The sequence below is a fragment of the Jaculus jaculus genome, chromosome 2 (genome assembly GCF_020740685.1).
Source record: "Jaculus jaculus isolate mJacJac1 chromosome 2, mJacJac1.mat.Y.cur, whole genome shotgun sequence".
Taxonomy (NCBI): Eukaryota; Metazoa; Chordata; class Mammalia; order Rodentia; family Dipodidae; genus Jaculus; species Jaculus jaculus.
The window spans coordinates 8,288,894-8,314,764 of NC_059103.1; the positions used below are offsets into that span (position 1 = coordinate 8,288,894).

At 52.6% G+C, this 25,871-nt stretch overlaps 1 protein-coding gene and 1 non-coding gene across 2 annotated transcripts in view; one reads left to right on the forward strand and one right to left on the reverse strand.

The window, feature by feature from the left end:
- The window catches only part of Fam20c (FAM20C golgi associated secretory pathway kinase), a 48,854-nt gene extending 41,788 nt beyond the window's left edge, over window positions 1-7,066 (reverse strand). Inside the window, exons 1-2 of the mRNA XM_045143638.1 lie at window positions 6,393-7,066; window positions 4,479-4,648 (exon numbers count right to left, since the gene is read on the reverse strand). Coding sequence (XP_044999573.1) covers window positions 4,479-4,648; window positions 6,393-6,973 — 751 coding nt within the window. The 5' untranslated portion in view covers window positions 6,974-7,066. The remainder of the gene's footprint in view (window positions 1-4,478; window positions 4,649-6,392) is intronic.
- Window positions 7,067-19,852: 12,786 nt separating this feature from the next.
- On the forward strand, window positions 19,853-19,955 carry LOC123459094. Its single transcript, XR_006636011.1, has one exon. It is a non-coding gene; the product is annotated as a U6 spliceosomal RNA (small nuclear RNA).
- The last annotated feature ends 5,916 nt before the right edge of the window (window positions 19,956-25,871 follow it).

Consider the following 25,871-nt stretch of genomic DNA (forward strand, 5'->3'; position numbering starts at 1 on the left):
AAACAGGTGTTGAACGCAGCTACCTGTCAGTCAGAGGCAGACTCCCCAGGGGTACCACTGTGGAGGCAGAATCGGCGGGGGCGGTTCCTGCCCTGGCTGGGTCACAGCCCGCTGTGAGGCCCATGGGTTTCAAGACCCACCACTGGTTCTGTGCAGACCTACACACACTGGGGCTACTGGGGCCCACTGGCCTCTAGCCTGGCAATGCCAGCCTGTGCTGCCAGTTGTTTTCAGAGTCGAAGTAGTCAAGCCCTCGCACTGCCCCGGGGGCGCATAATCCACCCTACAGAGAAGTACGCTGGTGGATGCCAACAGCTCACTCCTCCGGGTTCCCAGCTATACTGCGGGCTCCCCAAGTCCTCACCGCAGGCTTGTCCTTCTGACCTCCCAGGCCATGGCAATGAGGACAATGCCAGCTTACTGCCCCCTAGTGCTGCTGGCCTTGCAGTAACTGTCCTTCAGGGAGAAGCCTTCCACACTGGGACCTTGGGCATCTTCAGGTCACTCCCCCCAGGGGTGGCAGGGAAGGACCATGGCCTTGCTGGGGCTAACACTATCTTCTAAGAGCACCCTCATTAGCTGGAGCCATAATGCTCCCCCCCCCCAACAGGCATCCACAGCCCAGGGCTCTTTATTCCTTGATGCTCACGGGCCAATCGTCCCAGATTCCAGTTCAATTCCGTCTTCCCCTTCTGCATATCAATTAGCGTGGAGAACTTTTGTCCCATGGAGGTAAAGCTGGTATTCTTTGTCCCACTGTGTCTCCCAGGCACTGGTTTTAATCTGACCTGGATGGAGCCACTGTGGAGTTAGGCCAGAGGCTGCCTGGGCCATTGCTCATCAGTGTGACTTCTTTTTAAAGCAATTCCAAGTGCAGAGCAGTTAGCTGTGTCATTTATTCCTTGCACCCATAACTGTACATGATAATGGTTTGATTGTCGCTGTCCTAGCCCCAAGGTACGGCAGGCCTAACTTCCAGCTGAGCAGAGGTGGATATATGCCTCTTTAAAGGTGGCAGCAGCCCGTTACTAGGCAGCCAGGAGCCTGGCTATAAATAAATCGCTGTTGGTTGCAGCCAGCTGTGCTGTCGGCCACTCAGGGCCTCATGAATTGGAGCGAGAGGTTCTGAACAGGCAAGATTTAATGGAACCATTCTGAGAGGTCTTAGAACCCCTCAGGCATCGTTCTCTACCACAAATAGCATTTCTGGGTTTATGCTTAATAGAGAGATGAGTGACTTGAAAACTGAAGCAATCACTTGTGGATAGCACCCCAGAAACAAGGTAAGTCTCCCTTCTCCTGGAACCTCAGTTTCCCTAAATGTGGGATGGAGGTTAGAAGGAAGGGCTAGCCATGGACAGCTCATCTTGCTCTGGGTTACAGCAGCACCAGGCCCTGGGCAATGGCAGCTTCTGTCTAGGGATGCCAAGTTCCTTATCTGCCTGGTGGCTGTGCTGTGTGTGACAAAGTCCCAGGAGGGCCTGTGTCTTAAGTACCCAAGTTTCTACGTAAACCCCTGTTAGCTCTTTATACCCGCAAGGACTATGGGGGTAGCCCAGACTGAGTCAAGGGGAACAGAGAGGTTCTGCACAGGAATGCATTTTTAGGGTCACCACTCCTTTTCAGCAGACTTCCTGCAGAGCAAGTCACCTGCGACTGTATATTTGGAAGCTGTTACCTGCTCTGCCCAAGATGAGGATATTCCTGGGGTGGGGGGAGGGGGTCCTATGTAGCAGGATCCAATGAGGCTCGGGAAGATTCAGGTGCCTGGCTGGTCCTAGCTTCCTGCCTGCCCCAAAATGTAATGCAGCTGCCATACGGAGACCTACCAGGCAGACGGTGCCCAGCTTTGCTCTTGCTCCTCACTTATACTGACAGCTGGAGCCTCATACTCCGTGGGTAGATGGTTGCTTCTTTGAACACTCTGGACAGTAGGGCTGGGGAGTCAGGGAGGGAAAATGTTCCAGATGCCGCACACAGTGTCAGCATGTATCGTGTCCCCTGGAGGACTCAAAGCCTCATCACCAGCATTCTATCCCAGTCATGTCTATTTCCAACCAGCGTAAAGCTGGCTTTCCAGCAACCTCGGAGCTTCGGGTTTTATCTCTGGATACATTGGGGCAGAGTCAGGTTTTGTGGTCAAGTGTCTTGGTCTGGGTCTCAAAGACAGGGAGATACAAGGTCTCTCTCCAAAGGACTGGAGCTCAGTCCTTTTGCCTGAAGTCATTGTGGCTAGTGGCTAATAGAGCCAGATTCTTTCCAATTCCAGGACAGTATTCTGACTTGCCTTGGTGATCACCCCATCCACCAATGCTGCTTGTCCCTGATGGGCCCAGGCACAGGAGGTTGGGTTAGAACCAGTTTGGCCATAATGGTCTGGAAAATGAGCTGAAGATCTACTCAGGCTGCTTTCAGTGCAGATGGGCACCAGACTGATAATGGCCAGGCCAAGATCCAGCCTAACCCTGGCAATGAGCCCACTGTGAGGTCAAGCACCTCAGCACCCTCATTCTTCTGGGGGATTTATACCAAATAAGGGCCACAAGGCCAGGCGTAATGGTAAGGTCATGGAGGTGCAGTCTCCCCTGTTATCTGAGCTCCTGGGACCCTTCCTCCTTCTGCTCAGAGCAGGTGCTGGCAGGTTTGATAACAACACACCGCACGCCGCAGTACTGACTGAGAGGAGAGCCGGCCGGCCTTGGGGTCGCGAAGTCCCCCCACCACCCCGGCTTGCCTTTGCCTGCATCTAGATGTTGCCCTTCCTCGCTGTCACCGTGGCACGTGCCCGTGACTCGTGGATTGCCAGGTCCACAGACGTGGCAGTGTTTTTGCTGGCTAGACTCACCCCCTCCCACCTCCCGCCTCACAGAAACACAGGAGGCTCCCAGAAAATTCTACTGAGTGGGTAATTGAGCTGGCCAAAGCATCAGAAAGTTTTGGGCGGTTGGGGATGGATCCAAGTGCTCCCTAGCTGCTGAACCATCTCCTCAGCCTGTCACTGGGGGATTCTAGGCAGGTGCTCTACCACTGAGACACATACCCAGCACCTCTCCCCTCACTGGCAGATTACAGGCAAGCATTCAATTATATCCCCAGCTCCCCCCCCCCCCCACTTTTTAAAATTGATTCTGAGACAGTCTCACTAGATTGCCTACACTATACCTGAACTTAAGTCTGTAGTCTGGGTTGGCTTTGAACTTGTGACCCTCCTGCCTTAGTCCCCTTGTAGCTGGGATGACAGGCAACCAGGCCAGGCTTGGATATTTCTTTAACAGCCACTCTACCCTCCACCGCGGATGCCTGTGACACAGTCCCTATGCTCACTATCACCTGTCCTCATTCATGCTGAGGTCTCCAGAGTTGACAAGGGGAAAGAAAGAAGCAGGGTTGGGGGCATTCAGGTCCTTCCTGGCAGGAGGTGGCATGAGCTAGCTCTTTTCCAGGATGAACCCGCAGAGCCCTGTTACAAAGCCGAGTTAGGAAGCTGTGAGTCCTGACTTCCCCAAGCCAGCAAGAGCCCAACACACAGCTCAGCAGAGCGCCAGACACCTACCTCTAAAGAGGTGCTTACAGGCAGTTCCTAACTACCCTGCGTCAGCAGCTGGACCGAAGCCCAAAACAGGAGGGCTTTCAAGACGTATGATGGGCCAGCTGTGCATGTGTGGAGGCATCCCACCACCCAACTGGGCACACCAGGCAACCTGCCCTGCCCCGGCCACCTCTCCAGCCACTGGTATTGCCACCCATAGCCTGAAAGCAAAGGCTCCCACACCCACTCAGAACTGCCCCTAACATAGTATTTCCCTGAAATCAGAAATTGGATACTTTTTTTTTTGGACAGATTTAGCAGTTTGCAAAGTTCTGGAGGTGTTGCCTTTGAATGACTTCATACAGGACACCCAGGTTCTAACAGGCCTCCTTGATAATAAGGTGGGATCCAGAAGGCCCTGCTGAGCTCTGAGGGGAGCAGGGGCCGGCCCAGAACCCTACCGCTGGCTAAGTCTGGCACTCCAAGTACCCACCCCTGCAGGAAGAGTAAAGAAATACCTGCGCATGGGTGCAATCAAGCAGATGGCGATATGTATGTATGTACGTGTGTGTGTGTGTGTGTGTGTGTGTGTGTGTGTGTGTGTATTATATATATATTTTAATCTTTTTTTATTTCCCTCGGGAAGTATGTCCTTGCAGGTCTGGTCAGGCCCTCCCTAGGGCTACAGTGGTGACACTTTCAGGGTGGCACACATTGAGCAAGAGGACATCAGTTTCAGTGCTTAGAGTCTCTGGGCATCCATCCCTCCCTTGAGCCTCTTAGGTTCCTGGGGCTTCAAGGCTGCTGTCAAAACTCCCCACCAAGTGTGGCTCCCTAGCAACCAACCGAACAGGAAGCCAGCCTCATGCATGCCTGGTGCATCCCTGCAGCGCACACGCATGCACAAACTGAGGGGCATGCACAAACTGAGGGCAGGCTAACCACCTACCAACACTGGTGATCTTCTGAGAGCCAAGGTCCTGCAGCAGAGCCTCGATGGCTGGGTTGTGTCTGGAGTACAGCTCATACCGGTTGATGCCAACGTGGAATTTCAGCCAGTTGGGGTAGAAATCCACTGCGGCCTCCCCAGTGGGCAGGAATTCTGCACCTTCATGTGGCCTACAATGAACAAAGGCGGGCCAGAGTCACTGAAAGAGGACAAGCAGGAGCTGGTCTCCGAGCCAGGGTTTGAGACTTTGGGTTCAAAGCGCGGCTCTGTGGAAAGCCGCCTCCGCCAGATTGCCCTGCCATGTCTGCACTTTCCTTGGGGGCTGAGGTTCCACCACCTAATAACACCCCTGGCAGCCTGTAATTCCTATTTACCCTTGCGAGATGCCACAGATAACTATAACCACCTCTAGCCCAGACCCGGAGAGTCAGCGCTATTCTGCCACCTGTCCTGGGGTCGACAAAAATGTCCCAACAAGAATGGTGTCAGTTGGTAGAGAGAGGGAGGGGAGCTGGTACCAGCCCTTCCTGGGAACAGGAGTGACAACGGCTTGAATAGATGGGCTTGGAAATCACAGAAACACCCAGGTTCTCCGCTTTTGTTCCATCAACCAGGGTCAGGAATGATGTGGACTAAATTTGATTTTATCGAGAGCAGTAGCAGGTAGGGAAGGGAAGGCCATGCAGGGAAGCCAGTCACTCCAGCTCAGGTTCAACAGGGAGGGCCTTGCACCCATGCACATGGCCTGCCCTAGCTTCTCTGGTCACAGGGCCCCTCTGGAGGAAGAACAGAGCCCTCAGTGGGCCCGCCAAAAAGCAGAACCACTTTAGCTGTTTTGCTGGCAGGTGAGGCCCTTTCCACTGCAGTCTATCCTATGGTAGATGCAAGGGGAGGAATGAAGGCCTCCCACGGGGCCACACCCTGACCACTGGCTTTGGACTGCCTCCACTGGCTGAAGTTTCTGCCTAGCCAAGCCCCAAAGCCACCAGGCAGCTCACATGTGCAGGCACAAGGCACAGGGCCTTGGTGACATTCCAGAGAGAAAGTATTTCTGAGGCTGTTTGGGACTTCCGTGGCTTTCCCTGTGCTGCAAGGGGACCTTTGCAGGTTATTTGCTCTGGCCATGCTGGTGGTTAATATTTCACTGCACTGGGCTTATTTGGATTTGTGCTGCTGGGGGAGGCTTGGGGGAAGGGTGAAAAGCAGAACCGCTTATAAGAAGCTCCTCAAAGGAGAAAGTGGGGTGGGGAAAGGGAATTAACATGGAATTTTTTTTTTATAATCATGGAAAATGCTAATAAAAATTTAAAAAATAAAAAAAAAAAAGAAGCTCCAGAGCAGTCTCTGTTCCTAGCCTAGCCAGCAGGCCTCCTTGCCAGCACTCCTGGGCTGCTTGTATTCTCAGAGACCGGTTATAATGGACTCAGTAGGTACAATCCAGGCCTTCTGGAAGTGTCCACCCAGAACAGCTCATCCAGGAGTCTCAGAACCTGCAGCCCAGTCTCTCTCCAAACAAAGTGGCTCCCGCTTCTTCCCTGACTGATTCTCCATAGGATTCATTCACTGCCTGACTCCGCTTCCCAAGCAGTGGCCACGGCTAACCAGCTTGTATGTGGAGCACTGCGCTCCCCTGGCTCCTGTTGTCCAGTCTGCTGCCTCCCACACCAAGGTACAGGGAGCCTCCCAAACCCCAGCAGCTCTTCTGCCTAGGAAGTCATTGCTAAGACAAAGGCCAGGCCCAGAGCAAAGGGAGCAGCTACCCCTGCCCAGTAGGTGCCCATACTCAGCTTCCTCCAAGGGTCTGACTTGGTGTACAAAACACTTGGGTGCAAAATAGTTTTCTGGGGAGCACCTTTATTCTGGAAGGATTGGCCTTGCCAGCCCCACCCCCAGCGACCCTCAGTCCTTGCTCACCAGTCCGGGTTCTCTGCTGCCTTAGGGTTGAACCTGATGTCACTATTCACATTAAACAGGACATCATCCTCTGTCAGGGGTGGCACAGCCCCTTGGTAGAGTGGGTGTTCAAAAAGCTTGGCCAACAGCGAGGCATCCCCGCTGGGGTTAGGGGCGGGTACCGGCCGCCGGAGCCCAGGATCTCGGAGCAGTGGCCGATGGGGAGGGTTACGGGACGGGGAGCCCAGCTCTTGGCCCCCTGGGGCGCGCTCGGCAGGCGCGGCTGCGGGCGGCAACTTCTCCAGCGAGTGGGACGTGAGGTTTGAGGCCGGGTCCGAGCTGAAATCCTGTAGGATGCGCAGCGTGTGCTTGTTGGGCCAGCCTGCGTCTCCGGCGGCCGACTCCCCCGGGCGGCTCCTCGCCTGGGCCCAGCCCGGCGCCGCTGCCTCGGCCGCTGCGTGGGCGCACGAGCAGCCCGGGTCGCCCGCGGGCCGCGCGGCGCGCCGGTCCAGCTTGGGCAGCAGGTCGAGCGCGATGTGCAGCGCGCAGGCTAGCAGGAACACCACCAGGATGAGCACGCGGAACCGGCGCACCAGGATCATCTTCGCGGCCCCGCACCCAGCGGAGCCCGCGGCTCGGGATGCGCAGCTCCGGGCGACCGCTCCTCCCGCGCCCCTCAGCCGCGGCTCGGCACCGACGCGGCGCCACCTCGCGGGTCAAGGTACATGCGGTGCGCGAGCGGCTACCAGCCCCGGGGCTGTCCCCGGGCACCGACGATGTGGAGGGCTGCTTCCCGAGCACCGGCGCTCCGGGCCATCTCCCGGCCGCTCCCTCTGGACTCCTCGGGGGCCGCCGGCGGCCCTCGTCTGCGCTGGCCGAGCGCGCGGGTCTCCGGGGTCTCGGCCACGCTCATCGGGCGCGTGGGTCGGCGGCGCCGCTGCCCGTACCAGCTGGCGCGCGGTGGGTCGGCTTCACCGCGCCGTCCTCGCTCCGGACCGCGCTGGCTGCTGGGCGGGCCCCGAAGCGGCTCCTCCGCGCCCGGCTGGGCGCTGTCAGGCCGCGGCCCGAGGACTGGCAGGGCCGGGGGAAGCGCCCGGAGGGGGCTCCCGAGGGGGGTGGCAGCGGGTCCCGGCAGGTGCAGCGGCCGACTCGGAGCGCGGCGCCTGCCCTGCCAAGCTCCCGGCGCCCGCGCCCGGCCGGCTGATATCCGAGAGCGGAGGAGCCGCCCCCCGCGTCAGTGCCCGCAGATTGGCGGAGCCGCGGCCCCGCGAAGCCCGGCCGGCCGGGCGCGCGCTCCCCGCTCTCTCCTCCCCTCGGCCGCGCCCCGGGCACCGCCGCACCCCTCCGCGGCGAGCCCCGGGCCCGAGAGGCCGGCCCTGCCCGCGCAGGCTCTCCGCCGCAGCCGGGAAACTCCTCCCGGGCGAGCCGCGGCCAGAACCAGGCCAAGTCCCTCCCCGGGCCCTCGGGGCGTCTGCGCGGCCGGGCGGGCTCTCCGCCGGGCGTTGACCTTGCGGCCGGGTCCCAGAAGCTCGCGAGGAGGACGGGGAGGCGACGGTGCCACGCCGCGGAATGGGGAGAGCGCGTGGGGCGCCGATCCGCGGGGGACGCCGGGGCCGTGGCGAGGCTGACGGCCCACCCCGCCCCGCGGGACACGCCCGCTCCCCTACGCCGCGCCCCCGCTGGCTCCGAGGCCGGGACGCGCGGGCGGTGGGCGGGGCGCGTCTCCGGGCCTTCCCCCCAGGGGTGCTAAATCGGGGCGCACACCCAGGGGAAAGCTGCCACGTGGCTTCTTCTGTAGCCACAAGGCTTCTGGAGCCCCAGCCCCCATTAGGAAATAGGAATCAGTGTGAATTTCCGCCCAGGCTCGGGAAGGTAAGTGGGGTGGCTCACGCACAGATCCGTGCCAAGTAGACCCTCACGCTCTCGCACCTGCCCTTTCCCAAGCAGTTCGAGGAGGAGGGGCCCGTGCCACCGGTCTACCTGGTGCAGGGGCCTGTGCGGGGATTGAGCGGGAGGGGGCTCTTGGTCCTGCCTTCTAGCTGGGTTCTCTGGGTTTTCTGGGCCTCAGTGTGTGCCAGTCATGTGCACCAGGCCCTTCATTCCTAAAGAGTCATGATCGGGTCTGTGACCCGTCCTCCGGCGCTTGACCCTGTAGCTCTGCTCTGGAAACAGAGGATCCTGATCAGGAAAGGGGTCTCTTCAGCCATTTGAAAGGGAGGAGTGCAGTCAGTCCTGCAGCTGGAGCTGGGGCCTGTGTTTTGCCCAGGAGTTGAGAGACCCCACCAGAGGGCGCAGTGGGTGGGCTTCGAGGCAGGCTCCCAGGAGGATAAAGCTCACACCCTGTAAAAGGAAACGTTCACACGGACTGTATTGTGTGTAGGCAGGTTCCAGAAAGACTAGGAGGTGGTAATCCTAGGTCAGGGTGATTGGGAACCCTCTTCACGCAGTCTAGGACCAGCAGAGATAAACACCATATGGAAGTGAGGACCCAGAGCCCACAATCACGGTCACCCTAGCCAGCAAGCTTCTCCCCGGGCCCCATCCCTGCCGTGGTCTCCTGGGACATCACAGATGTGCCGGTGGCCCCGGGGGTAGATGGGAGGGCAGCTGGACTGAGGAATGGGGCCACTGGTGTGAGGGCCTTCCTGGGACACCTTAGAATCTAACAGTGTTATCCCTTGCTCCCACCTCAGAAAGCCATTCTATAGTAACCAGGCCCTGGGGGCCTTCTTCCCAGTTTATTCTATTTTCTTCTAACAACACCCATGGCTGTCTGGTAACAATATGTTCTGTTCTTTTTTCTTACTCACTAACAAGGGTTCTCTGGTGAGGCCTTCATCATGGTCCTATCCAGGAGGCTCAAGGAAGGCTAAGGTGATACATGCCAATAAGGTTTTTGAAGCTAGGGTCTTCCCATAGACGAGGGCATGACATGCCAGTTGGCTGCCCGAGTATTCTGATCTGAAGAGGGACGGGATATGATGCATACAATCAGTTAATTTATGGAAATCACAAGGAGTAAATGCACACAGTTATACGCACAGATGCACAGGTACGCATGCAAACAGATACACACATACTCGGCTACATACATACATATAATAGTACATGTACATAAATACAGACACACAGATACAGACAGACACCTAGACACACACATTGGTACCCAAATAAACATAATCACACAGAAAATACCCAGCTTCCTCTCCTAGTCATCCTCTCTTCCCCTGGCTTATTAGTGGTAGGATTCCAGGCTTTTCTGCCCACCTAGCTAGATAACAGTTAGCTGGGGCCCAGGACTCCTTCCCAGGTAAAGGAGAAGGGCACAATTTGAGAGTGGCTTGTCCCTTGGACCTCCTCACTCCGGCTAGCCCCAGAGCCACCCAGCCCGTCCGAGGTAGAGGGTCGGTGGGATAGAGACGATTGCACCCATCTCAGCAGCAGGTAAGGATCCCGCAGTGCTTCTCTGAGGCCTCCTTACCCATGAGCCCCCGAGAATGTAGCTGTGGCCACAAGCCAGCTCTAGCCCCTCCGTTCTAGGATCACAGTGGGCAGCTGGGTGAGCAACTGCAGGACGCTGCTGTGTCACGGACTTTATGGAGCCTGCGGGTTCGTCCATGTCAGAACAGGGGAGCACCCTCCACCTCCCAGCTGGCCCTGCTGTGCTGGAGAGGAAACGGGCCTGGTCACCAGACTTGCTCCAGGAATTGGGTGGCAAGTCTCTTCAGGGAAAAGGGATCTTAGCAAGAGCTCTGTCCTTGGGACAAAGTCTGAGGAATCTAGGAGTGGGGGGACAGCAGGGGTCATGTGCTGTGGATTAACATTTTATAACGTCACATCACACGCATCACGTCACAATGCAACGCAACACGCGTAGCATACGAATGGGCCAGTCCCAGTCATTAGCATATGAGCTTTTCCCAGCCACAGCTCAGGAGTTCTGCAAAACAGAAATATTTTGTTGTAAATAAAAATGACAAGTCCAGAAACAGACGAACAAAAACCCCACTGGGCAGCAGGCAGGTTGAACCAGGCTGTTACCCCCCAGCACTGGAGAGGGAGAAGCAGAAGGGTCCATGAGTTCCAGCCATCCTGGGCTAAAGAAGCACACGGAGAGAAAACCTCCACCACAAATGCACATACATGAAATCACTCAAATGTAACAATTAAAAAGCTTGACTTTATGCATTTTTTGATCCATTAAATACATGGTTTAGGGCAGGAGAGACGGCTTAGCAGTTAAGGCACTTCCTGCAAAGCCAAAGGACCCAGGTTCAATTCCTCAGGACCCATGTAAGCCAGCTGCACAAGGTGGCACATGGGTCTGGAGTTTGTGTGCAGAGGCTAGAGGCCATAGTGGGCCCATTCTCTTTCTCTATCTACCTCTTTCTCAAATAAATAAATAAGTAAAAATTTTTAAAAATGGACACTAAAAAAGATAGATGCTTTATTTTCTTTCCAGTCATACACTGGAGCAGTTACCGAAGTTGACCATTTTTGGACTTTAAGACAAAGCTTTGCCAGTCATTTCTGGTAGATGTTGTGAGTTCCCAGTTTGACATCCTGTTATTTAGCTGTTGCTTGCTATTTATTCTTTTATTTTGCTCTTCTTTTTTAAAAATAATTTTATTTTTATTTATTTATTTGACACAGAGAGGGGAGAGAATGGGCATGCCAGGGCCTCCAGCCACTGCTTATGAACTCCAGACACATGTGCCACCTTTTGCAGCTGGCTAATGTGGGTCCTGGAGAATCGAACCTGGGTCCTTTGGCTTTGCAAGCAAATGCCTTTACCACTAAGCCATCTCTCCAGCCCTTATTTTATTTTTCTATATACTTATTAGAGCCACTCATTCAAAACCTAAAGTATAAGCTTGCATGATAGCACATGCCTTTTAATCCCAGCACTCGGGAGGCAGAGATAGGAGGATTGCCGTGAGTTTGAGACACCCTGAAACTACACAGTGAATTCCAGGTCAGCCTGAACTAAAGTGAGACCCTACCTCTGAAAACAAACAAACAGCAACAACAAAAAATCTAAAGTATAGCTATCGTAGATCATTTGTCATGCATTGCTTCTGTAAGCAGTCCCAATAAGCTCATTGGTTTGCCAAGTTGGACTTTGTTGAAATAATTAACTTTGGTTTGTCTGTACCCTGTTGGGTGATAGATGTGAGTTCACATCTCCATACCAAAATCCACACAACTGGCCACCCCATACTCACTCAGGCTAGAGCCCTGTGTTGGTTTTTATGTCGATTGTCAACTTGACTAGAATCTACTGTCAGGGATTATGTAGATTATTTTAGCCTCCGGGTTTCTCAGCAAGGGATTATCTTGATTAGGTTAGCTGATGTGGAAAAACCACCTAAAACTATGGGCAGCACCATTCCCTGGGTTGGGGTCCTGGGTGGTAGAAAAAGAGAGCTGGCTGAGCAGCAGTGTTCTCCGCTGTCTGCGGCCTCCCTGCGGATCAGCCATAACTAGCTCCGCCAAGCTCCCGCTACCAGCGATGGGCCTGAGACTGTAAGGTGAAAGAAACCCTCCTGCCTTAAGCTCGTCTTCATCAGCTCTTTTGTCCCAGCAATGCCCTGAGTGCCAGAGCCTGGCTGGCACTGCTGTAACTTCCCCCATGCCCACAAGTAAGATTGTTCCCAGAATGGCTTTACCTACTCTAAAATTTGCCTAGTCGGGGCTGGAGAGATGGCTTAGTGGTTAAAGCGCTTGCCCAAGAAGCCTAAGGACCTAGGTTCAACTCCCCAGGACCCACGTAAGCCAGATGCACAAGGTGGCGCATGCATCTGGAGTTTATTTGCACTGACTGGAGGCCCTGGACAGCCATTCTCTCTGTCTCTCTCTCTCTCTACCCCTTTCTCCTTCTCTCAAATAAATAAATAATATATAAAATTTGCTTAGTCCATGATATTCAAACCGTAGAATGTTAAGTCCTGTGAACTCAACTGAACACTTCTCACCAGCTCCACTGCATACAGCTGCCCTCACTCTGGATAATGGCATCAGCTGCTGAGCTGGCCTCCTGGGTTCTCATCCGTCCCCTCCCGGACTGTCTCCTCTTCTTAGTCAATAATCTCATTGGGACAAATAGAATAGGCTGATATTCTACTCAGAGCCCTTCACTTGCCAATTTTCTTAGAATGAAGTCCTCAGCCATGGTTCCCAGAACATCCAGCACCATTTCTGACCTCCGTGTTCTACCTTTCCCTTTCCTCCCTCTCCTTACTGAAAGTAGGCAGGCTCCTACCCCATGGCCTTTGCACAGCTGTTCCTATGCCTGAAGTATTTCTTCTGACTGCAGATGGCTTGTTTTCTCTCTGTGTGTGTCTTTTTATTTTTATTTTTTAACATATCTTCACATAACTGTCGCATTCCACCATGGGATTGTCTCTTCTCCTCAGTGAGCTTCATTGTTCTCGTGGCCGTATCAGTGCTGGACATACATGCTGTTATGGTTCCATTTACACATTTAGGTATTTACTTGCGTGTTGTTTTATATTCACCTTCATTACATCAGTTTGGATGAGCACAGGGAAGGGAATGTCTTCCTCAGCTCCCACTGTGTGCCTCAAAGAAGACAAAGGTTCACACCAGCCTTCCTCTGGGTCCGATTGGATGGTATTGTTTGTGTTCTTTCTCATGGAGAAAAGTGAGCTTAAAATTTTATGTAACAGGACTGGATGGATGGCGTAGTGGTTAAGGTGCTTGCCTGAGAAGGCTAAGGACCGAGGATCAATCCCCCAGGACCCACATAAGCCAGATGCGCAAGGTGGCACATGTGTCTGGAATTCTTTTGCACTGGCTGGAGGCCCTGGCATGTTCATTCTCTTTCAGTCTGCTTCTTTCTGTCCATGTGTGTGTCTCTCTCAAGTAAATAAAACTATTTTTAAAATTATATAGCAAAGTGATAACGTAGAATTTACAAAGTCATTGCTTCTGCTTTATAGAAGATCATGTTCTTGGAGGGGGAGGTGACTGAGTAGTTAAAGGTTCTTTTTGTTTTTTCTTTGTTGTTTTTGTTCTTGTTTTTGAGGTAGGATTTCACTCTAACTCAGGCTGACCTAGAATCTCAGGGTGTCTCAGGGTGGTCTTGAACTCACAGTGGTCTTCCTACCACTGCCTCCCAACTGCTGGGACTAAAGGTGTGCGCTATCACGCCCGACAGCTAGAGGTTCTTGATTGTAAAGCCTTCCGGTCCAGGTTCAATTCCCCAGTACCCAGGTAAAGCCAGAGGCCCAAAGTGTTCATTTCTGTGACACGTGGCGCCCTCTCTCTGTCATTTTGGCTCACTCTCGCGAGTGAGCGCATGCATCCAGAACACCGCGGAACGCTGGGCCGGCTCCACACGGGCTCTGGTAGTACGTGTTTGGAGAGGGCGTGGGAGCTCAGACATACTCAGGAGCACCATTGCACACTACGGGTCACAGGCGTGAAAACAGGCCACTGAAGGGTTAGCCAAACTGCCTTCAGGAAATTGCCTCTATGTCATGAAGCAAAACAGCAGCCAGGGCTCATGACCTAAGACCAGGCCAGTGTCAACTGAGGTAGGAGAGGGAAGTGTCTGCCGCAGGCAGGACAGGCGCTCAGCCTCCATCCCTCATTGCAGCCACAATGCACAGGGACCTCCCAGTAGACGGGTGTGAGCTTCCTTGGTGAGTACCAGGCTCAGAAACCACAGAGGCCTGTGGGTAGTTCTTGGTCATATGTGAGATTACATGTCCTTGGATTCAGCCCTGAAGAAAAGGAGGGAGGACTCAGGTTGTAGGATCTGGGCTGTGCGCTGAGTGAGGGTAACCTGGAGTGTTGGTGGCTAGAAAGTCCAGCGGCCTCTACTTGGCTACAGTGACCTTCTTCTCTCCTCCTCTTCTTCCTTTTTTCTGTTTTCCTTTTTTTTTTTTTTTTAGACAGGATCTCTTCCATTCCAGGCTAGCTTTGAATTTACTATGCAGCAAAAGATGGCCTTGAACTTCGGCCTCCTGCCTCTACCTCTAGAGTACTGGGACTAGAGGAATATCCTTCCATACCTGGATTATGGAGTGCTGGTGATAGAACCACCTGGGACTCCACGTATGCTAAGCGAGCATTGTACTGACTGAGCTACGTTTCCAGTTTTCTCTCTCTCTCTCTCTTTCTCTGTGTGTGTTTTGAGGGACAGTGACTGCAGCAGTACTAGCAGCTTTGCTCTGCCTCTTGTGAATTCTACACATTGCTCCCCCCCACCCCCTTCAAGGACTGTTCCTCTCTCTAAAACAGACCAAAGGACCCTCCATGCTGCAGAGAGCCTCTGGCAGGGCAGTGCAGGGCGGGTGAGTTCTATGGGCCTCGAATGAGCATGGAAGATGGGAAAATTGCTCCTTCAGGAAGAAGGGACCTGGCCCTGCCAACCCACCTTTGCTAGTCAGGCCTTGCTCAGGTCAGCCCACAGACATGGCAGCGTGGTCTAATGCTTTGTAGATAAGGACCCCTGCTTTCTACCGGGAGCAGCCACAAGTCATGATACACTACAAGAGGCATGGGTTACAAACTAAGCCATCTCCCCAACCCTCATATTTTTTTTGGGGGGGGGTCATAAAATATTTTGCATCTCAAGTTGCCAGCAGTGTCTTTCCCTCCCTGCTCAGGTTCTGAGAATCACTTTGTAAGGAGGCATTTGGTAAAATTAAAAAGTATTTACTGCATATTGTTTTATGCATGAATGCAATCTAAAGGTTTGGTGGTGATTAGAGCAAAGAAGCAAATGTCAGAAAAACAAGATTGGATGTTTAGAAGCAAATGTAAAATTCAAGTGAGCAGGTAGGTCACAGGGAGATGCATTCAGGCCCTCATCTGGGCCTGCGACAGAAGGCCCAGGTTGACACAGGTGGCCGACGGGGAGCTAGCCAAAGGCCAGTCACAGCTGCTCCACTTGCCTCTGGTGCTTGGCTGGGCTGTGGGTGGAGAAAGGGCTGTTGTAACTTCAGGCCACGCTTCAGCTTGCTGGCCACCCCACCCTGCTTCATCCTTCACCAGCTCATGAAGATCGTGATATTTATTCCCTATGAGGCTGCGTCCCGACATGTTTGCCCTCCCTCACCTTCCGCACGCTCCTGCTGTCCCGGTCTGTGTGTTCACCAGGTTCTACCTGAACCGGGCCCAGGGCCAGAAGAGTGAGGACACCTGCCCTCGAGGCCTGCGTTAGTATGCACTTCTCGTCCCTGTTGACATCCCGCGCAAAAGAAGCATCTCTTTGACTCAGTTGATTCCTCCTGTCTTGACCCTGGGGAACCAGAGAGTGGACGGAACTTCCCAGCCACCTGCATGTGTCTGATAGCAAAGGCCTTGCCGAGCACAATGCCGTCACTCGTCACCAGAGAGCAGGTCCCAGAGCTAATCAGCGTGTCGCAGATGCTTTAGTAGTACTAGTGGGGAGCAACTGCCAGAGAAGGGACCAGACACTGATGTGGGAATAGCATTGAGTATAAAATTATTGCACACAGATAAATCCTGCAAACAGCTGCCTGGAATAGCATTTACGTCGGGAAGTATGCATGAGGTCATTATCCTGGGTTTTATAGGCCATTCCTTGGCTGAGCCCCAGGGTGGTTTATAGCTGTGTACAAAGGCAGCATCATGCTTTATGAGTGACAGATGGCTTTTATCACACCTTGCATGATCGTTCCTGGTGATGGGGCTGTGAGGCCCTGGAGGTGGGATGTGAGCGGGTGCTCCTGGACAGAGCTGCTTCTCTGGACAGGAGATACCCAGTTCTTGTGCCATTTCCCATGCTGGTCACGGTTGTGAGCCTGTTACTGTGTCCCAGGATTTTTCTGACCCTGGTTCAGGCCAGCCTTGGCCACACAGCTGAGCGTGAGCCGTCAGGACCTCTGCTGTGGGTTATTCTTGCTCTCCGTGGCTCCAAGCGTCTACGCGGAGTTCCTTGCCCAACCCTTGCTCTACTTATCAAAAGATGAGGGTAGTTAATTGTTTAGCAGAGGCCAGTGCCTTCCTAGCTGGTCCTCGCTGAGTGGTAGAGTTGGTACAGGCCTCTCACTTTGCTCTGATGAATGCAGGCTGAAGGATCCACAGCTTTGGGCTCAGGCTGGAGTAACTTCATGAACATCACAATAGCATTTGGAAGGCAAGATTACATTATTTCTCTTGTTGGTGGAACAAAATACCCGGCAAAAGCAATTGCAGGAAGAAAGAGTGCATTAGTTATTTATTCATTGCTGAGACAAAATACCTAACTAGGGCTGGAGAGATGGCTTAGCAGTTAAGCGCTTGCCTGTGAAGCCTAAGGACCCCAGTTCGAGGCTCGGTTCCCCAGGTCCCACATTAGCCAGATGCACAAGGGGGCGCACACATCTGGAGTTCATTTGCAGAGGCTGGAAGCCCTGGCGCGCCCATTCTCTCTCTCTCCCTCTATCTGTCTTTCTCTCTGTGTCTGTCGCTCTCAAATAAATAAATAAATAAATTTTTTTAAAAAAATACCTAACTAAAAATTAGTCTATATCGCTGGGCGTGGTGGGGCACGCCTTTAATCCCAGCACTCAGGAGGCAGAGGTAGGAGGATCGCCATGAGTTCAAGGCCACCCTGGGACTAGGTCAGCCTGAGCTAGAGTGAGACCCTACCTTGAAAAAGAAAAAAAAAAATGAGTTTAATGAAGGAAAGGTATTTTTCAGCTTACAGTTTTAGGTTATAGTCCATAGGGTAGGGAAGGCAGAGCAGCAGAAGCTTGAAGCAACCAGTCACCCTTAGCGCAGTGAAGAAACAGAATGTCTGCACAGCAAGCTCTCTCTTTTATACACTCCAGAATCCCAACCCTGGCACGGTGCCACCTGCAGTTGATGGGTCTTCTCACCTTAATTATCCCGATCAAGTTAATACCTCACAGAGATGCCTACAGGCTAACATAATCTATAGGTGGTTCTAAGTCCTGTCAAGTTAACAGTCAATATAAACCATCACAGTGTTTATTTTGGCTCAGAGTTTGAGAGTACATTCCATCATGGCGGAAATCCATGGTAGTAGGAGATTGAGGTCATTGCATTTGCAGCCAGGGAGCAAAGAGAGATGATGCTCAGTCTACTTTTCCCTTTGTTAAAAAAAAAATATTTGAGAGAGAGAGAAAGAGCAGATAGATAGATAGATAGATAGATAGATAGATAGATAGATAGATAGATAGATAGATGAGAGAGAAAAAATGGGCACACCAAAGCCTCTAGCCTTTGCAAACAAATTCCAGACACTTGTGTCACTCTTGTGCTTTATGTGGTTCCTGGGGAATTGAATCTGAGTCCTTGGGCTTTGCAGGCAAGTGCCTTAACAGCTAAGCCATCTCTCTAGCCCCCACTTTTTACTTTTTATGCACACTGCAAGCTCAGCCTATGAAATGGCACCACCTGCATTTAGGAGAGGCTGTCCCACCACAGTTACTATAACCTAGAAACTCCCTCACAGACATGCCCAGAGATTTGGTCCCATGATGATTGTAAATCCTGTCAAGACGACAGTCGAGATTAACCGTCACAAAGCTCTATTCACTTGGCTCAAATAATCAGTAGCTCAAATATCACTGAAAGCAAGCCACTTTTGTCACTCCTCTGGTCCAAAGGCTTAAGTCAAGATGGGTTAACTTATAGCAAGAGTCCAGGTGGGCCAAGAGGGGTGTCATGACTCTTGAAGTGACTGTCATTGTCTTAAGGTTGTCACCACCTGGGCCCCAGGGCTACTGGGATCCCCTCCTCAAGACTCCTCTGGCTCCCACAGGATGACAACCTCTCTTTCTGTTCTTCTGGGCAACCAGGCCACTGTCTCTTAGAGGATCTGCCTATTGACCGCACTTGTGCCAAGAGCAATGATGGCTTCCATTGGTTATTTATTCCATTAGTTATTTATTCATTTAATTTCCACAGTGAACCTGAGGTGTCTGGTTCTCTGTAGAGAGCCCCTAGGTTGTCCTGTGGGTGACCTAAAGTGTCTATATATTCCATCTCAGGGATGAACCCCCTCCCCGTCAGAGATTGCAGGTGAAGCTGCCCAGTGATGTCTGTGGTGTTAACAGGGTTTTAGGGACAAGGAAAGATGCTCCAAGTCCAGCAGTGCCCCAGAAACCAGAAGGGAAGACATGCCGTCACTCTGGTGGGGTCTAGGGGTGCATGGCCAGCTGAGTGAGGGTGCGAGGCAAGAAGAATCGCAGCATGAGACAGGGGGGATGTCAGCAGCAGCACGGAAACCCAACAGCTGGCCAGGGGACCTGAGAGGCTGGGGATGGGCAGGGTCCTGCTAGGAGGAGCTTCCGGCGTTAGCTCCTCAGGCTGTGCTTGTGGAGTCCTCCACCCTCACGACTTCTTGCTATGGCTGCCATATCAAGGTCTTCCAGCCTTGCTACATGAAGCCCCGTCTAGTGCCGAGAGATGGCACAGAAGGGGTGGCAGTCTCCCGTTGGGAACCACAGCACCAGGTCTGCCTCGGTTGCTGGGCGACTTTGCATTGGGTGGGAAGGAAGGGCTACTCTGGGGCCAAAATGGTGCTTCCAGCCTCCATGCAACAGGGTGTCTAGGAAGGCTCAGGGGCAAGTAGGGTCCTCGGGTGAAGGTGCCAGCATGGAAGGGTGGTTCTGTGCACGGTTTGAAGAAGGCATGACTTCCGTGGGGAAGCTTCACGTGGGGGAGACCGGGGCAGGAAAGTGGCTCTGCCCAGGATGGTGGGTCAGACATGGGGTACGATAGGACCCCCTCCTGTCACTCTTCCATCCCAACCCAAGGCAGAGATCCCCCCAACAGTGTCTGAGTCTGTAAATGAGAAGCCTGTGTCCCCTAAACAAAAGAAGTCCCCTTCTGGGCTAGTGGCGCCGTCTAGTTGTCCGAGGGCTGGCCTAGCATGAAGGCAGCCCTGGGCTCTAGCCCCAGTGCTGAGGAAATGAAGCAGACTGGTGTCTGTGCGCTCCCCGCGCTCAGGAGATCGAGTTCCAGGTCATTCTCGGCTACCTGGTGACTTCAAGGCCAGTCTGGGCTTCATGAGCCCCTGTCCTATTTTAGGTTCTCATAGGATAAATGCAGCCAGCTCCTGTGAGCCACAAATCACTTTTCCACAGATCTGCTCGGGCTCATGACACAAATGGGGTTCTTTTCCAAACAAGGGTCCTAGCTGGTCACAGACTGGCTGGTCTACCCACACCAGCAGACCAGCTTCCAGCCGAGAGGACAGAGAACTGTTCCCACTGGGCCTAAGGGCCCTGAGAGCCAGGGATAACGCTGATTTCCCACAGAACGTTTAGTAAGGTCGGTGAATGGAATCTGCGGTTTGCTGACAGGCAGGTAAAGGTGACCTTTAGTGGACTGAAAATGGTGTCCATGACTAAAAGAGCCATGAGGAAAACGCCAGGGAGGAGGCCTATTAGTGGCGTTGTAAGGTCAGGGACTGGGCTCTGCAGCCCTTACCATCTAGACTCAGCTAAATGTGCTCATTAGGCCAATTAAAACAAGTCAAGTAACGCAGAACATATAGTAAAACTGGAAAGACACAGAAATGATTAACGTGGCTCTTGCACAAAGATGACACAAATTCATGAAGTGTCCCAATAAAAAAGAAGTAAGTGAAAAGCAGCAAAAGGAGATTTGTTCAATGTGATCACATTGGGAAGAGGCCCAGAGACCCTCCAGACATGAGGTTTCGTTTTAAATCAGAGACAAAAGATATGCACAGCTAAGCAGGACTGGTCAAGGTAAGGACCAGCTGTCATTGACCCATCATGGTCTCACTCCAGCTTGTCCTGCAAGACGGTATGACAAGTTGTTAGGACTGTATTAAAACTCTCCCTGGAAGGCAGGTTCCTCCTCTGGTTGGCATTAGAGTCCCATTCTTTTCCTTTCCCAGCATGACACACCTGGGGAAATTTCTTTTCTTTCTTTTTTTTTTTTTTTTCCTGCTTCTATTTTTTTTCTCAATTTTTATGAACATTTTCCATGATTATAAAAAAATATCCCATGGTAATGCCTTCCCTCCCCCAACTTTCCCCTTTGAAATTCCACTCTCCATCATATCCCCTCCCCCTCTCAATCAGTGTCTCTTTTGTTTTGATGTCATCAGCTTTTCCTCCTATTATGATGGTCTTGTGTAGGTAGTGTCAGGTACTGTGAGGTCATGGATATCCAGGCCATTTTGTGTCTGGAGGAGCACGTTGTAAGGAGTCCTACCCTTCCTTTGGCTCTTACATTCTTTCTGCCACCTCTTCCGCATTAGACCCTGACCCTTGGAAGGTGTGATCGAGATGTTACTCGGTACTCTAGTCACTTCTTTCCAGCACCATGATACCTTCTGAGTCGTCTGGGGAAACTTCTTGAGGACTGTTGTTTCAATAGTCTGATAGCTAAAGGGAAGAACGCAAGTGGCTCCTCAGAATATCTTTATTTCTGTCAAGATGGTTACAGGCCTTCACTTCACCCTTGACCCCAAAACCCTGTAGACTTGTGCCCCCATATCTCATCTCAGGCTCAGGGCTATGCAGGGGACCAGCCAGCAAAAGGACAGGACGCTGAGGGTACAGAGCCTGAATCAAGTAGGCCAGGTGGGAGATGGATCACTGCTGGGGCTTGATACTTGCCTGCCTAGCCTCCCCCATCCTGCCCTTACTGCCATGCCAACCTTACCTACAAATAGACATCCATACCACAGTAGCCTGGTGCCTCCAGCTGCAGGTGCAAGGACTTAACTAACATCTCAGAGGCCTCACAATCTGTACTGTAAATATGGCATTAATGGGAATCAGGAGCCCAAGGACAGAAGGGGATCTGGGTGCCCACAGTGATACCAGGCAGTGCATCCTTTCCGAAAGATTCCAGAGCTACAGATCCCAGCACTCTGACCTGTGCTCTGCCCTGGAACCTTGCCATAAGCCTCCCATCTTCAGTACACAGGAGAAGCCCAGGATCTCACACTGAGGTTGCCCTGTCCAGGTTGCAGCAGGGCTCTAAAATGCCAACTCTGGGCGTAGGCAGTGTTTAGCTGGCTGGGCTAGCATTGCCAGGCAGCCAAGGACCAGCTGTGACAAGGCTGGATTCACTTCTGAGTCTTGGTGAAATTGGCACCAGGATGTGCAGCTTGCAAGAGCCTCCATGCTTCCCACGGCGCCAGCACTGGATGCGATGTTGCCCCGTAACCATGGAGCCCTGTGGATGGAGAAGCCAAGCTGCAAACCAGAGCCTGGAGCCACTGAGAACCACACAACCTCAGGAGTGTTTCTACTGTTGCTGGGTCAGGAGCAGAGTAAGAATTCGGTTTGCTCCTGGAGTAGTTTTAAATGCCTGTGGATTTCAAGGCAAAACCTGTTTTTTCAAACTTCTGAGTTGAAATGGGATGCTACGGGTTCAACAAAGTCCTTGAACCCCCAAACCCTAGGTTCGTGCTACTTTTAACTAAAGAATTGAATAAAATGAGACTAGAAGGATAATTATTAAATTATTATACTCATTTAGGGAAATAAAAAATCAAGGGAAGGAAAATGAATATTCCCATGTGCCTGAGAGCCCACATGGTGGGCCTGGAAAAATGTACAGAGGACAGAAAAGAAAGTACACAGAGCTCCTGTCATCTGGAGGGCAGGAGGGGGTAAAGAGCCCATGTAGAAAGTGGGGGTCAGAGGGTTCTCCCCCTTGTTTTGGCCCAGCTGGGCTGATACATGGAGAAACTCATCAGAAGCTGGAGGGTCTGAAGTCAGGCAGCCCCGAGAGCTTTCCCTCCCTCCACAAAGGCATTATTAACCTTATGGTGGTGAGCCTTACCTTCCAGCTCAGGTGAGCTATAGTGAGGGCTGATTGGTCTGGGCTAGGGGCTGTCTCAGGAAGAGGCTAGCCATGATGCCAAGTCATAGGGGCTGAACTTAACCAACCACAATGTTAGGATTAAATCCTATGAAAGAAGACCTCCCTCCCAGAAGGGTTCCAGGTTGTCTGTGGAAAAACAGATCTAGGGAAGATATAAGAAGTCACATCATGTTTTGATTTCTAGCAAAGTAGAGACTACAAGGATACTTTCAGGGGTCCAGTCACCCTAACTGCCTATAAAAGCTACCCATCTCCCTCTCAGAATGCGAAGGCAGTGGAAGTGTTCTTACGACCTCGGGCACTAGCCCGTACTACTTCCTGCCCTACCAGCCTTCACTCTGCCCTATGAAGCCCTTGTGAGGGCAGCTGCATCTCTACTGTCTACCTCGGCTGTCTAAGCATGTGTGACAACAGCCCATCTGACATGGGGAGAATGTGTGTCAAATGGTATAGGAGTCACCCATAGTGGGGCATACCTGTAATCGCAGCATTTTGAGGCTGAGGCAGGAGGGTCAGGAGGGGTCAAGGCCAGCCCGGACTACTTGGTGAGACTAAACACCCCCCTCTGGGGAAAAAAATGCTAGAAGAAATAAATGTCTCTCAAGACCTTACGTGTCTTTAAGTAGATAGAAGTGGCTGTTTCCTGGGAAACCACATTCTGCCCTTTGCCTCATATGGAGACCAAGAGATTAAAGGATTGGAGATGTAGCTCAGTTGGTAGGGTGCTTTCTTAGTATGTGTAAAGCCCTGGGTCCCATTTTTGACACTGCATAAACTGGGCATGTTGGTGCACACTTCTAATCCTGGCACTCTGGGGGTAGAGACAGGAGGATCAGAAATTGAAGGTCATCCTCACCTACGCATGGAGTTTTAGGCCAGTCTGGGCTATATGAGAATTCTATCTCACGACAAACAAATGGTCAAAAGCCTAGAGTCCATGTGAATAGAATAATGGTGGGTGCTCATGAGCCTAAAATCAGGTAGTGAAATCTAGAAGGGCTTCCTAAAGAAACTTCTCAAGAACAAGGACCCCTAACTCACCCTTAGAGTATCTGAGCAGCTGGAAGAGCCATTGATTTATGCCTTATCCCACTTCCTACCACCTCCTAGCTGCCAAGGCCCCTTGATACCAACGAAGTAAGTCACTTTCTCCATGGGTGTTTGCTAGGAGCAGAGCACTGTGGAGTACTGTTAGTGCTAATGCTTGCCCTTTGTTAAACACCCATTTTACTATCCATGTTTTCCTTTAAATAAGCTAAGATGTTGGGGTTCAGTGCAAATAGACCACTAATTGACAGCTGGCTAATACTTCCTTGGTACCCCACGGCCTTGTGCTGAGAACTGTCACCTAATAGCCAGCAGGATAGCCTTCTTGGCAGCCCTTTTGCTTTGGGTGCTCTCTAGACGCCTTGAAGCAATAGGAAAATCACATCTGCTTGCTGCTGAAGCCCATCCTTGGCTCCAGAAGGCACAACCCCCACCATAGCTGTTCCAAACAGCTTGCCCTCAACTTTCATTTTATTTTTTTGCATGTGCAGGTATGTTGTGTGTAATGTATGCATGTATGTGTCCCAGGTGCACGCATTTGTGCATTTCTTTGAGCTGGAGTCTCTCACTGATCCTGGAGCTGCAGTTTTTTCAAGCCTGAACAATTTCCCACTCTCCTTTCTCCTTAGGGCTGCGGTTTCAGGCATGTGTGTGGCCATGCCCAGCTTTTTACATGCGTTCTGGGGAATCGAACTCAAGCAGACTGAGGCCCTCTCATGCCCTCATACTTGTGTGGCAAGCCCTCTTGCCCACTGAGCCATCAACTTTTTGTCCCTTTACAAGCTTCGGTGAACTCTAGCAGCTATTTTTACCCAGGCACAATGAGAAGCGCTCCCGGTGCCCAGCAGAAGAACTGTGAATGGTGCAAACACAATCCTTAATTTACATGAAAGAGCGCTGTGATTGGTGCTGACGCCTTCACCCTCCCCCCCCGCCCCCCCCCCCCCGTCTTGGTAAATAAGCAAGTGGGTTAGATTCACTTTTCAAGTCAGCCAAGAGAGACATCCCCACTGTGCTGCCCATAATGTAATATTAAGCCCAATATAAGGCTTCTTTTGAGTGGTCTTCTCTTGGCTTTATCATTCGTAGTGAGTTGAGCTGGCAACATGAAGAGGACGTACTAGAAGCAATAGCAAAGCCATAGCAGTGGTTACCCTGGTGATAGCAGCAGCGGCAGTGGCGGCAACAGAGTAGCCAGAGTTTGAAAGAGCAATGAAGGATGCTGGATCTAGAAGTGAGAGGGGGGCCGGAGAGATGGCTTAGTGGTTAAGCGCTTGCCTGTGAAGCCTAAGGACCCTAGTTCGAGGCTCAATTCCCGAGGACCCACGTTAGCCAGATGCACAAGGGGGCGCACGCGTCTGGGGTGCCTTTGCAGTGGCTGGAGGCCCTGGCGCGCCCATTCTCTCTCTTTCTGTCTGTCACTCTCAAATAAAGAAATAAAAGCAAACAAACAAAAAAAGAAGTGAGAGGGGCGGAGAGCAGAAGGGTGTAAGCAGCTAGAGATGAGAAACTGTAGGCCACAGTTGCTAGGAGCATTGCAGGGAGCTGCCAAGACTCTAGGACCAACCCCGGGCCGGCCCAAGAGCTGTGGTGCTGGCCACGGAGGGCGCTGAGGTTCGGCACCCGAGCCCGCCTCCGGGAGCTGTGACACTAGCCAGCGCTGCCCTCCGCCCGCCATTGCTCCCTGCTGCTGTGCGCTGAGGGTGACCATAGCCTCCAAATACCAGGATTAGAGCCCAGAGCCATGAGCCTCCAACATGCACATTTAGAGCCACAAGCCTCCCACTTCGAATGCAGGGGCAACAGAGCATGGCTCTCACGGCGTGGTGGGCTGGAGGCTCTGGTCTGCCAGCCAGCACTCGAAGGCCCAGGGCTGCTAGTCTCGGGAGAGCTTCTCACAATTCTTAACCTGGTTTGGTGACATCACCAGGAAGAATAAGAGTTACAATCCCGCTTTTGGCGCTGGCAGACCGGAGGTTTCTTTGTGTCCATAGGGCATGTGGTGGAAGCCTATACCCGCAGGCATCAGGGGCAGCTCTGGCACTGGTAAGTCTTGAATTTGTGTCTCCTCATCCTGTCTGGACTCCTGCCCCAGGGGTGCTGTCATTAAAGTACCAAGTAGGAGAGCTGGGGTTCACAGGAGCAGCGCAACATAGGCAGGGACGGCTCCACAGAGCCTGAGCAGGACAGGATTGTCACTGTTGTCTTCATGGCCGGCCAGAGAGCATTCCTGACGCTGAGGAGAAGAGAGGCCCCTGCGCACCCCAGACACCGGCTGCGTTTGCCACTGAAGGCCACCAGGAGAAGTTTGACGAGGGCCTTGGCTGTCTTCTCCTCCATATCCCTGGCTGGCTGGCTCCTGCGTTGTGTGAGTGTGTTCACCACCCCTCTGCAGCATGCCCTCTGTCTCCTGCTCTACCCATTCCTTGGCCTATTGTGGCTTGGGATGGAGCCTCATTTAACCACCGCATGGTCGCATAATGGCAGTTTGGGAAAATTATCTCTTGTCCCAACCAAGTAAGACCTCATAGAGCCAACCTCCTACCGCTTCCTGCTGTGGTGACCTCACTGGGGGGTGGAGGTTACAGAAACATCTGGAGCCAGAGTCCCAGGAGGCTGGCAGGTCACTCACGG